Genomic DNA, 13,970 nt, shown 5'->3' on the forward strand with positions numbered 1-13,970 from the left:
ATTCATGCAGTTTATCACCACTGTATGAATGTTTGTCTTATATCCTCTCTCTCGTTCTATCTCTCTTTCTTTCTGTAGCTACTGATATACAGGCCTATATGATAAATGTTTGAATATGTTGAAATGTTCACTGGTGTATGTCAATATGATACAAAATATTTTTGGATGGAGTATTTGAAAAAAAAAATCCCTAAAAAGTTTCATATTTTCTTTCCAAAGAGTAGTCTACTCTCTGGCAACTAATACAGCCTCTGGACCTTATTATTAGCCTATTATTCCGTCTGTTGAAGTGAGGTCTGCTCTGAAAACAAGAACAAACAATCCGATTCCACAATTTGTCACTCCTTTCCAACTATTTTGGCCTGAAAACAGCGTTAACTTAAGGGTGAGTTTGAGTTAAGTAGAGGCGATGAAAAAACGCTCTTAAAAATGGCAACCGACAATGACTACATTACCCAGAGTTCCATTTGACCGTATGTTACCGGATGTTGATACACCAGAGGTAAACAGACTTCTGAAAATGAGGATATCAACATTAGCTAGCTAGCTTGTCTTTGGTCAGGTCCATATGTTACGTTAAGGTAAAAGTGGAACCATAACGGAATCGCCGTGTGATGAATGGGTATTTTGGTCCAACGTAAGTCCCCGTGCTAGTTGTATATACCTGTTAAACTAAGTGATTGAGACTGTGTGGCTTGGTCATTGGATCTCGAACGCCCACCCAGACGACCACCACCTTATCAATGTTTTATGTTAGCTGTCCAGTCCAATGCTAGGGTTAACTACTGTGGGCTAGCTTGAACCTACGTTAAAGACGATTACTCTTTTCTTCATTTGTTGACAACATACTGTGTGTCAGATAAAGATTATTCTGTCATGTAAATTGTATTTGAGTTTAGTGGTTCCTGACATTTTCAGGACACACGAACTTCCAGATGTTGTGCAGACTGAAAGTACATTAACGCTTCCCCATCCATGCATCAAGCTAACCTTGCTATCAAGCTAGCAAAACGGCAGTTGTCTACTACCTCGAATCAACGTCAGCGCTTCGATACGACGACAGTGAAACTGGATTGCAAATCATTAGCCTGTCATTAGTATTTCTAATCTCATTTCGATCAGAATTCTGACATTTGTTCAAGTGAACAGAGGACGAGCTAATGCTACCTTAAACATCAGCTACCCCAGTCCCATTTCCTGTTTTTAAAGGTCTCTTGTATTGTTCTCAAGGCAGCACTGACAGTTCGTAAAGGTCAGTATTAGATATTCAGGCATTAACTTACAAGTTATTATTAGGATTATTGGGGTTTTGTTGTTATGTTCCTGGACTGTTAAAAGTATTACATGTGTAATACAATCTTGATATGTCAGTTACACTATGTAAATCTGGTATTGATTAAACTAAAGCATCGAATCCATGTCTTTCAAGTACTAAAACAGCGCATTTAGTGTTATTTCTCAATTATGACTGACTGTTTAACAGTTTCACGTTGAAGTTTTGCATTGGGGCAAACCTAACCAAAACCATTTACCTACTGCTTCTTCTTCTTCTGACTGGTTTTAATGTGCAGTTACTGATGGAGGGAATATCTCTGCATCAGAACACGTTCTGCATTTTTAGCTGATTTTGTCCCAATGCTTAACAACAAACATTGTGGAGTGAGTCAGAAAAGTCAAAAACACAATTGGAGTGAATGATTTTGACCTCACCTAAAATGTGCAGTGACCTGCATTGTTCCATGTATTACTGACTACTCTGTGAACCTTATAGATTGTATCAGCTGACTCTCACTCTCTTTGTTTATGCATGTGTGTTGGGTATGTGTGTGTGTGCGCGTGCGTGTCTGTGTTTCTCTGTTCCTCTGAAACCCACAGGTTGTGCATGCGGCTCGGTCTGTGAGCTTGCGCTGTGTACAGCACCACCGAGACCCCCTCACTCTCAGCTGCCTCTGTAACTGCAACATAATCCCCGACACAGTAGCACTATTGGTGGGAGTGGTCAAGCAGGAGAGTGGAGGTGGAGGTGGAGAGGGAGTGGGTGGAGGTAGGTGGTGGAGCTGGATCTGGTGGTCTGTTCCTGACCCTGCCTTGTGACTTGGCCTGACTGGCTTTTCCCCCCTCTTGGCGCTCTCTCAGTCCATGTTCCCTATGCTAACCCTGCTGAGCATGTTCTACTACATCTGTCTGCGGCGCCGCTGTAGGAGTGGTTCCCGGAGCGAGGCGCTGGGCAGCCGGAGGGCCGTGGAGCTTGCGCAGAGAGCCTCCGGTCCGGCAGGGGGCAGTAGCGGCGGCGGTGAGCTGGAGCAGTACGCCAAAGAGGTGGTGGACTTCAGCTCACACTATGGCAGTGAGAACAGCATGTCGTATACCATGTGGAACCTGGCAGGGGCGCCCAATGTCTACCCAAGCTCGGGTGACTTCACACAGACGGCCGTGTTCAGGACGTATGGGCGCTGGTGGGAGCACTGCCCCAGCGCGGCACCCCCGTACCGGCGCACTCCCAGATCCTTCCACAGCAAGGACTACCTGGAGCTGGCCTTCGAGGAGCCCGTATACCCCACGGCCGTGGAGGTGCTGGAGACCTACCACCCAGGGGCAGTGGTGCAGATCCTGGCCTGCTCGCTCAACCCGTTCTCCCAGAACCCGCCCAGTGAGGTCCGGTATGTGAGATCATGACTGAGGTCCAGGGGTCAGGCCTGTGATGAAAAGTCTGTTAAGACTCCTGGTTGTTTGTTTATATTGGTGGTTTGTTTAAGAGTGACATTATCTTTTTTTGTCAGCCAGTTGAAGATAACTTTCTGATTGAATCAAGACTCTTGAGGTTTGCCATTTAATCATTAGTTGTTATTAAACTCCCAAAGCAGCTTGTGTCTGTGCCTGCCGATTGTGTGTCTTGTTAGAAAAGACGTGAGAGAAAATATAAATATGAACATTGATTATATTAGTGAAAGAGTATACTGATAAACAAATGTGCAAAGATAATGCCATGAACCTTAATGACTACAGTACCCATAATTCATATCTTGAATTACTATGGCCCACAATCCATAGCTTGAATTACTATGGCCTACAGACTGGAAATAGATCAGGAGGATTGACATTGCTAGTCACGTGACTTGACAGTATTCACTATTTTTATTTTATTCTCAGTGTTGAGGGTATTCAAAGTTCAAAAGACAAATCACATTATCAGTATGTGACCACAACCAGTATGGGGGAGTAGCCAACCAGTTCAAGAGCAATCGAACTGTGTAACCATTATCAGTATGCTCCCTCATCTTCTACCTCTGAAAGCTGTGTTTGCGTGACAAATATTTGGTATTTGAAGTTATGTCCCTGAATATTAAGTAATTTTTTGCTATGTGCTTCATTGTATAACAGTGGACTTTTCTATTTTTAGGTTATTATAAGCAGGTAATAGAAAGGAATGAAGTGTTTGTGCTGTTGGCAGTTTCCCTCTGTAAGAAGCTGCTTATTTTAGAGCATACTTTAGCCCAGGGGTCTCAAACTCCGGCCCGCTAAGCGATTTCATCTGGCCCGCCGGCTCCTCAGAATGTTGCAAAAAGTTCCATTGCTTTGAATAGGGCCACTTCAACGTTTACCGCTGCCATTGGCAATGGGTTTTGCGTTTCTAATTAACACCTTTTATATCATTCCGCAAGTAGTCCATTCATTTAATGTGAGGGATTGCTGGTTACAATAACGGTGTTATCGGATAGTACAGTGTCTATTTCTTTTCTAACTTTTGAAAAATCTAAGCGAGAAAACGCCTTAAAATGTACATTTACATAAAAAACACGCCCGTCAGCGGAGTTTACAATTTGCAGTTGCCGGAGGCAGCTGGCGCACAGATTTATGGGTAATAGGCAGCTTCAAGTCAGCATCGATGCTACCCTCAAAGATTTTAAGTTATCTTACCGCGGTGTGAACAACTAGTTTGAAGTGACAGAGGAATTACTTTGTGTAAAAACAATGCAAGGCCGTACCACAACTAAGGATGTTTTTGAGCAACTGTGTGACGCAATTGAGCATGCTGCTCTGTCATGGGAGTCGCTCTGAGGAATAACAACAGACAATGCACTATCAATGATCAGCATATCAGTAAACTATTAATTTTAGATCACTATTCATGGAAAGATACTGTATTTTGACAGACAAATGGAATTATACACTTAAAATATATTTATTATAAATACATTTATTTTATAAAATAATTCAGATTTTTGCTGAAACTTTATTCAGTTTTCTACTTTGTTTTGTTTGTTTGCAGCCTTCTTACCAACTAAACAAAAGTGGTGCAGTACAGCATTTGCTTTGAAATGTGCATGTATGAAGGACAAATATAGATGTAGTTGTCTATGAAGACATTATCCCACTTAGGGCTGAAACGATTACTCAAGTAACTCGAATAATTCGATTACAAAAAATGTTCGAGGCAAATTGTTTGCCTCGAGGCTTCGTTTAAGTACTTTTTATCCGATTACTCGAATAATCGCGGAACTAATCGATAGAATACTCGTTGTACCACCAATTGTACCACTGATCACACATGGTAAATTTGCCACACACAAAAGTATCTACAGTATTGTGATAGGCAAGCCAACAGATCAAAAAAATGAGACCCCTGCTTTAGCCTTTCTTATCAGGGCCTCATAGAGAAAACCAAACTGGGAGCCCTTTGGTTTATACTTTTTACCAGTGGTTAGGATGAGGTTTAGAGTTAGCATTAGTCACCATGTAATAATAGTCTGTTGTCACGGTATTAGTAATTACTAAGGAGTGGGAATTGCCAGGCAACGATAGGAAACTATCATGATATTTGGGCCATGACTTTACATTTTACGATACAATAAGTATTACTATCCGATTCTGTGATACATTGCGATTTATTCCATATATTACGGATCATATACTGGGGGTCTCTGCATCTTGGCTTGATACATTTGTTTCTTGCCTCTGACTTCCTTTCCGATTTCTGCTGTGACGCAAGAGAAGAATGAGGTCTTGTACCATCTTGTGGACCTCAGAAACAATGTTATCAATGTTAACGTATACGTATGTAACGAAATAAAATTTAAATGATAATATTAAGTATATAAATATTGCAATACTTTGGGCGCACTGTATCGATATAATGTTATACCGAAAAAATACTACGATACTACACTGTATTGATTTGTTTCTCCCACCTCTAGTCATTACTAACTACATATTAAAGGACATTTTAAGCAACGTTATGTAGATTCTTAACATCTTTAAGGTATTATTGTGTAGGTGGCTAGTTTCTATTATGTTGCTAAATTATTTTTATTGATCTATTGTAATGTGAACAAGAGATTAACACACTTGTTATTCCCATCAGACGCTCAGACTCAGGTTTTGTGCTGCAGGTTGGAAAACCCTTGGAAGTATAACAACTTTTACAGCACGTCCAAGCCAAATAAATAGCTTGAAATACATCACTTCCCAACCTACCTAGCTTTCATCAGAGACAACTGTGCTGTTTGTTAGTGTACGAAAAATCTGTTGACTGTTAGCTAGTTAGCCGTTGACTGGGTTTAGACCAAACTACTGTAGTGCCTCTGAAATATAAAATAGGACTAAAGAACAGTGCATTGACGTTGCTACGTCTGTTCTTCATCCATCCATCCATTCATGCAGATGGGAGGTTCTGTGGTCAGGGGAGCCCAGTAAGGCCCCCACCCACCAGTCTCGCCAGTTTTCCCCGACGATTCGTCAGCTGAGCTTCCCCACCAACCTGCTGCGGGTGGAGGTGAATAGCAGCTTGATGGACTACTACACGGAGCTGGACGCAGTCATCCTGCGCGGGGTGAGGGAGCGGCCCATGCTGGCCCTCTACAAGATGCCCCTCATCGACATGAACGACCTGAGCGACGGCGAGGACGAGGTGGTCATCAGCAGTCAGCGCCACCCGCTGGCCGGAGATGGCAAGCACTACACAGGAAACGGATACTTCGACAAGCTGCCGTACGAGGTGAGGGGTTATAGATTTGAGAACGGCACACACACACACACACACACAACACACACACACACTTATACACTCAACAAGCACAACACGGGCAATGGCTACTTCAACTAGCTGCCCAATGAGATGAAGGGTTATACACACATGCACCACACACGCAGATACACACACACACACACACACACACACACACAACAAGCACAACACGGCCAATTCCTACTTCAACAAGCTGCCCTATGAGGTCAGGGGTTACACACACAGACACATACACACACACACACACATATGCACTCAACAAGCACAATACAGGCAATGGCTACTTTGACAAACTGTCCTCCGAGGTGAGTTATGCACAAACACACACTTGTGGCAGACTCAACATGAGACATGGAACAGATCTGCACACACCGATTTGAACCAAATAAATCTGCACCATACACAAAAAAAAAAAAACAGCGTCACAAGTGCAGACAACACACATACACACCGCCCCACCCTACACACAGAGAAATATAACAGGCCCAACTCAAACCCTGACCGACAGAATGAGGAATCCAGGGCACCTATTCAGAGGTTTCATGCTCTGACCTGTATGCTTACAATTGGCCTCTTACAGTCATTTTGGAGTCATTAAAGGTGAAACTTTATCATAGTTTGATACCCTGTTTGGCTCGGCTTATGACTCTAATCCTCAGATCTGTTGTCCAAGCGTCTGTCATTGTGTGTGTGTGTGTGTGTGTGTGTGTATGTGTATGTACACGTGTTGGTGTACGCGTCTCTAAGTGCGCGTGTGTCTGTAATGCAATACGGCCATTATCTGCCAGCTGATATTTAGACAAACACACAGTCTATTGTTTGTTCTTCCCGCAGTCCCACAATTACATACACACACACACACACACACACACACACACACGAAAACAAGAAAGCAAAAACACTAGCACAGTGGCCACAGGATTTTCTGGAACGCTGATGTGTTCTTCCAAGATGGACAACTCCACACAGCATGTTTTTCTTTTTCGCTCTTTCTCTTTCTTTATGTCCTCCCTCCCTCCCTCCCTCTCTCTCTCACTCCCTCCCTCTTCCTCCCTCCCTCCCCCTCTCTCTCTCCCTCTCTCTGTCTGTCCCTCTCTCACTCCCTCTCCCTCCCTCTCTACCTCTTCCTCTCTCTCTCCCTCTCTCTCTGTCCCTCCCTCTCTCCCTCTCCCTATCTCACTCCCTCTCTCTCTCACTCCCTCTATCTCTCCCTCTCTCTCTCTCTCTCTCTCTCTATCTTTGTGTCTGTCTCTCAATCTCGTCCTTTTCCTTTCTCTCTCAATTTCAGTTCTATATTGATATGACAAGAATCCTATTGTTGTCGATGTCGATGTCCATAATATATACAGTATAATAATTGAGAAACGTATAATAATGTAGATAATATAACAGCAGAGATGATAATCTCTCTCTCTCTCTCTCTCTCTCTCTATCTCTCTCTCTCTCCCTCTCCCCCCTCTCCCTGCAGCTGATCCAGCTGATTGTGAGTCACCTGACTCTGCCGGACCTGTGCCGCCTGGCTCAGAGCTGTAAGCTCCTGCAGCAGCACTGCGCTGACCCGCTCCAGTACCTGCAGCTGAGCCTGCAGCCGTACTGGGCCACGCTCACCGACGCCTCGCTGGTGCACCTGCAGCCCCGCTGCGCCCTGCTGCAGCGCCTCAACATGTCCTGGACCGGCAACCGAGGAGCCATCACCTCCACAGGCTTCTGCAGGTCAGCCATACACACACACACACACACACACACACACACACACACAGGCACAGACTCTCAGGCACAGGCACAGACTCTCTCACACTGTCTCCACTGGTCTTTTCAAATCTTTTCTTTCCTTCTTTCTTACTGTATCTGTATGGAGTTAGAATAGTTTCAAAATTCACAAATAAATGTCATGCAATTCACAAATGTATTTCCTGATTCATATATAATGTCTTGCCATTTGTGAACATCCCAGTGTTTATTTGTGGATTTTTGACACTTTCTTGACACAGCTTGATTCACAAATGCATTCTTTTCAAAAGGACATTCTCTGCAGCCTATCAGATGTCTCTTCAATCAGCCAATCATATAAACCTATATCTGAGGGTATGATTGAATGTGACCACACTGCGTTACATCTGTGCATTGTCCGGTTATGCGGACAAATAATGAGGGGTTCATTAGTCTGTCAATAAATAGAACAGTGTGAATCGTGGGACATTTATATGTGAATCAGGAAATGCATTCGTGAATCGCGTGACATTTATTTCTGAATCACAAAATTCGTTTGTGAATCGCGTGCCATTTATTTGTGAATTTTGAAACTATTCTAACTCCATAAATCTTTTCCTGTCCTGAGTTTCCTTCTCTCATCTCATTTTCTCCTCTCCTTTTCCTTTCGTGTCCTCCTCCTGTCTGTAGTTTCCTAAAGGTGTGCGGCTCGAGCCTGGTGAGTCTGGAGCTGTCGTGTTGTCACTTTCTGAACGAGGCGAGCATGGAGGTGATCTCCCAGACCTGCCCGCGCCTCCAGCAGCTCAACCTGGCCTCCTGTGACCGCCTGCAGCCCCAGGCCTTCAGCCACATAGCCAAGCTCAGCAGCCTGCGCCGGCTGGTGCTCTACCGCACCAAAATAGAGGTGAAGAGGGGGACGGGGTACACACACACACACACACACACACAAACCCACACACAAACTCAATAGCCTGCGCTGTGTGTGTGTGTGTGTGTGTGTGTGTGTGTGTGTGTGCACGTGTACGTGTGTGTGTGCATATGTGTGTCCAGGTCCACTGTGCCAAGTTTCCTCATTGCTCTGTCCCCTTGCTGTCTTGCCTGCACTAGCCACAGACATGATGTGGTGAGTTTGAGTGCCTGTCTAAAGTAATTCTGCAGGTCCCAAATAAAGACCAGTGCTTGCGCTCCTCGTTACTGCCAGAAGAGATGACTCATGACACTCGCCCTGTTTGATTGGCATCTCAGGTTGTTGTCGCCTCCTCCACTTTCTCACAGGCTAAGACGGAGAGGACCTGGTAAGACAGGGCTTTGCGAGCTCAGGCCTGCAGCACAAATCAGTGTGTTTGTGTGTGTATGTGTTTTTCCTGTGCCCTTTGGTTACATCTCTGCGTTTTTGTTTTGATGAGTCAGCATCTGTGTGTGGCTTGGGTCTGGCTGTGGTTGTTTGCGGTCATGGATAGCTCAGACAGTATATGTGTGTGTGTTTGGTGCCATCACACCTACCCCTCAGACTCAGCTGTCATCCAGCTGTCATCATGATCATATTTTTCTGCCTTTGTTATTTTTCTCCCCTTAATTTTCTTGAAAAGTGAGAGGCGGTATGGGTAGGATACCTTACACACACACTCTCTCCCTCCCTCTCTGCTTCTGTAACACACACACACACACACACTCTCTCCCTCCCCCTCTGCTTCTGTAACACACACACACACACACACACACACACACATACACACACACACACACACACACACACACACACACACACACACACACACACTGTCAGCTCATGTTTCATAATCTCAGCTGATAGCAGAGAGATGTGACTGAAGCAGCCCAGAGCTGACCACATTCACACACTGAACTAGTGTATCTCTGAAATCTCATCTCTGTTTCTTCTCTCTCTCTCCCTCCCTCTATCTCTCTCTCTCTCTATCACACACACACACACACACACACCGTTTCTCCTCCCCCATCGCTCTTAATGTGTCTCACTCTCCCTTTCCTAGTCTCACTCCCCCCTCCCCCCCTCTGTTCCATGCGGGTTCTGTGGCAGGAATCGGAGTCCAGGTATTCATGTGTGGTAACATGACCAGGCTCCATCACTGCTGGCTGTGCCAGTGTTGGGTGCCAGAGCGTGGAGTTAGTTAATAGTTCTATTTTGACACGTCCGCTCTTGCAGGCTTTCTGCAGGATCGGGTGACGCGGCTTAATCTGTTGATATCTTTGATATGCACCTTTCATTAAAAAGAAGAGAAACATTCCAGGGTCTAGATTTACTGTAAACAGACCATTGATTTATGACATGTTTTTTTTCTGTGTTTTATGACGTAAGGGTGATATGGCATTATTTTCTAACTCAGTTTACTCCATTTTCCTCTCTCTCTCTGTATTTCTTTCTCTGTATTCACTTTGTTACTTTCTTATGTTCTCTCTCACTCTCTTTCTCGCTCTCGCACACACACACACTCTCACGCACAGCACGCACACACATTTCCTCTCCTTATTGGTCTCTGTGTGTCTCCTGCAGCAAACAGCCTTGCTGAGCATCCTGACCTTCTGCGCTGAGCTTCAGAACCTCAACCTGGGCAGCTGTGTCCGGGTGAGCTGAGCGTGGCCTTCTGATTGCCCTCCTCATGACCCCACAGAGCTCAGGAGAATACATTAGAGAGAGTAGAACAGAGGGAAGAAGAGTAGAACTGAGCAGAGAAGAACTGAGTAGAGTAGAGTAGAGTAGAGTAGAGTAGAGTAGAGTAGAGTAGAGTAGTTTACAGAGCTATAGGGAATCTAGTAGTATATAGAGATCTAGTATTATAAAGGTATTATATATAGAGATCTAGGTTTTATAAAGGTGCTATATATGGTGATCTAGGTTTTATAAAGTAATTATGTAGGGAGATCTAGGTGTTATACAGGTGTTATATAGAGATCTAGGTGTGATAAAGGTGTTATACATAGAGATCTAGGTGTGATAAAGGTGTTATATAGAGATCTAGATGTGATAAAGGTGTTGTATAGAGATCTAGGTGATATAAAGATGTTATATAGAGATCTAAATGTGATAAAGGTGTTATATATATATAGTGTGATTTGTTGCCCCACTTTGCGTGTCATGTTCAGTTTATGTTGTAAGCAAGCATGCAAGCATAGTACAGGTGTTTATGCTCTGTGAAACTCTTACAGATGTGTGGATCCCTCATCCCTGATGTGTGTATATAAGCCTGTCCTCTGTGAGTGTGTGTGTGTGTGTGTGTGTGTGTGTGTGTGTGTGTTTGTGTGTGTGTCCTTTAGATCCAGGACTATGCTGTGGTGGTGAGCAGGCTGTCTGTGTCTAACTTTATCCACTGTGTGTGTGTTCCTCAGATCCAGGACTATGACGTGGTGGCGAGCATGCTGTCGGTGCGGTGCCGCCGCCTGCGCTCCCTGGACCTGTGGCGGTGCGGGAGCCTGACGGAGCGGGGCCTGGCGGAGCTGGCGTCGGGCTGCCGCCTGCTGGAGGAGCTGGACCTGGGCTGGTGCTCCACGCTGCAGAGCAGCTCCGGATGCTTCCAGCACATGGCCCGCTGCCTGCCCCGCCTGCGCAAGCTCTTCCTCACTGCCAACCGCACCGTCTGCGACTCCGACCTCGACGAACTGGCCGCCTGCTGCCCCCGACTGCATCATGTCGACATACTGGGTGAGGGAGGGCAAAAGTGTGTGTGTGTGTGTGTGTGTGTGTGTGTGTGTGTGTGTGTGTGTGTGTGTGTGTGTGTGTGTGTGTGTGTGTGTGTGTGTGTGTGTGTGTGTGTGTGTGTGTGTGTGTGTGTGCAGCATGTTGACATACTGGGTGAGAGAAAGCAAGAGTGTGTGTGTTTGCTTTTGTTTTTGTTTTCATGTTTTTGTGTGTAAAACTGTGTGAGCGCAGCATGAGGACACACTGGAGGTCTGTGTGTGTGTGGGTGTGTGTGTGTGTGCGTGTGTGTGGATGTGTGTGTGTGGGTGTGTGTGTGTGTGTGCGTGTGTGTGTGTGTGTGTGTGCGTGCGTGTGTGTGTGTGTGTGTGTGTGTGTGTGTGTTTTTTTAGCATTTTTCTTAACACCGTTATTTCCTGTTTTCTGCATTCTGTATCAAGAGGAAATATCATATTTAGATTTCCAAACATTCTTTATTTATAATTTATAAATTGATTTAGGTATTTTCGGTTTGCTGAGCTTTGCATGTTGCTTATTGATAAATAAAAACTATTCATGTTGAAAGCATCATCACTTTGCTGCATTGTTTCAGACATGCCTAAAACTTTTGCACAGTACTGTATGTGAATGTGTGTGCATTTTGTAAAAGCACATAGACAAACTGGGTTGGTGGTGTGTGTGTGTGTGTGTGTGTGTGTGTGTGTGCGTTTGCGTTTGCGTGTATGTGTATACACAGATGAAAAGATTTGCCATGTCAACTAAAGACAACAAATGCTATTAGTAAAAGGCTCAGTGAGTTAATATCTATTTGATTGACAGGCACACGGATGGTGAGCCCCGCCTCCCTGAAGAAGCTCCTCCAATCATGTCCAGAGCTAAAGCTGGTGGACGTGTCCTTCTGTTCACAAATCGACACTCGAGCCGTCCAAGAGCTCTCTACTCTGTTTCCCAATGTGGCCATCAAGAAGAGCTTTACACAGTGACGCTGTGCCACACACACACACACACACACACACACACATACACACACTCGCATTCACACACACACATACACACACACACACACACACAAACACACACACACACACACACACACATACAAGATTTATTAAAACACACACACACACACACACACCAGCTCTATTGACACACATACACACAGAGACATGCTGCACAGGCCAAAGTAAATGGACATCAGCAGCTACGAAGCACATATGTGTGTGCGACACGTGTCTGGAAGAGGGAATAAAGTGGGTGTTGCTTTAGCTGTTGAGCCGGCTGGGAAGCGCGCGCGGAACGTCGCTGGCTACAACGGTTCCAGAAGGTTCTTCTGATGGAGTCAAAGACAGCTGGCTTTGACGCCCGACCACAGATTTTTAGACGTTGGCATCTCACCTGGGCATCTTCCATTGTCCGTGAGGTGCCCTTCCTAAAGCCGGCGGGGGCGCAATCTCCTCTGCAACGTCTGTGCAGAAACCCGAGGCTCACCTCGGCGGAAATCTAAATCTCAGGGTTTTATCTCTCTCTCTCTCTCTCTCTCTCTCTCTCTCTCTCTGATTTCTGCTGTTGTTTTTAGTTTATTTTCTGACTTCCTCCGCTGTCCGAGTGCTTCTGGAGGAGTGTGTGTGGTGAGTAGAGCCATCCTAGCAAGCAGGGCACCAGTGCCACCCACTGCCACCGGTTTCTCATTTCAAATCGGACAAGTAACACACACCGGTGTTACGAGAACCTTTTTAGATAATGTGTTGGTGTTAAATGTTTTGGAAAGAAAAGACAAAAGAAAACACAACCACACACACACACACACACACAAATGATTGTGCATTTGTTATGCCATGTTTAATATTCTACAGACTGAACAAATTGTTGACAGTACTGATGTACACAGTGGTGCATATCCAGAAGATGTTTCTTTTTTGTTTTTGGTAAAACTTGAAGTTTTTGTTTGATTTTGACTGATAGGTGACGTTTCCCTGTGCCTTATTTTAATAACTTAATGTGGTATGCCTCTCTATGCCTGTGTGTGTGCATGTGTAGGTGTGTGTGTGTGTAACTAGATACATAGAGAAATAGGTTTTGTTTGCCCTAATCAGACATTGAATAGGAAATCAGGGCACAACATTAGATTGGTGTCCTGTTTGATAAAATGGTTTAAACCCAGGCTCTTGGTGGAATATATGCAATGTTTACTTTTCCTCTTAAAGGCATCAGGCCTTCAAAAGATACTGTCTTGGTGCTTGTGGATTGCAAGCACACACACACACACTCACACACACACACAAACAATCCAACCTTAATGTCAAAGATATTCTCTTAAGTTTTAATATATTTATGTGTGTGGGGGGGAGGGGGCAGAAGTCATATTGTTTAATTTATTGATATTTTCTGTTGTTGACGGGTTCGGCGGTTAGGATGATCAGTGCACCTCAGTTGAATAAATTGAGAGTTGATCAGTACTGCTTCACTGTGTGATTTCCACCATGACTGTCTGTCTGTTAAATATGCCTTCAGTGCTTAAGAATGATAGAAAGTAATATTTGATAGTGAGTTGAAAGTGTCTGATGC

The 13,970-nt window shown here is 44.6% G+C and overlaps 1 protein-coding gene across 3 annotated transcripts; it reads left to right on the forward strand.

Annotated features, from left to right (window-relative positions):
- Nucleotides 1-489: 489 nt before the first annotated feature.
- fbxl4 (F-box and leucine-rich repeat protein 4) lies at nt 490-12,460 on the forward strand. 3 transcript variants are annotated; one of them, XM_031576453.2, is made up of 9 exons: nt 491-637; nt 919-1,252; nt 1,876-2,660; nt 5,662-5,995; nt 7,494-7,738; nt 8,426-8,639; nt 10,266-10,337; nt 11,099-11,411; nt 12,225-12,460. In XM_031576453.2, exons 3-9 carry the CDS (start codon nt 2,140-2,142, stop codon nt 12,386-12,388), a joined length of 1,863 nt encoding a protein of 620 aa, XP_031432313.1. In that variant the 5' UTR covers nt 491-637; nt 919-1,252; nt 1,876-2,139; the 3' UTR covers nt 12,389-12,460. The 3 variants fall into 3 exon arrangements, with proteins under 3 accessions (XP_031432311.1, XP_031432313.1, XP_012680002.2); XM_031576451.2 differs by having other exon boundaries at nt 490-1,252; XM_012824548.3 differs by lacking the exon at nt 919-1,252.
- Nucleotides 12,461-13,970: the final 1,510 nt, after the last annotated feature.

Source organism: Clupea harengus, chromosome 11, assembly GCF_900700415.2.
Source record: "Clupea harengus chromosome 11, Ch_v2.0.2, whole genome shotgun sequence".
Lineage (NCBI taxonomy): Eukaryota > Metazoa > Chordata > Actinopteri > Clupeiformes > Clupeidae > Clupea > Clupea harengus.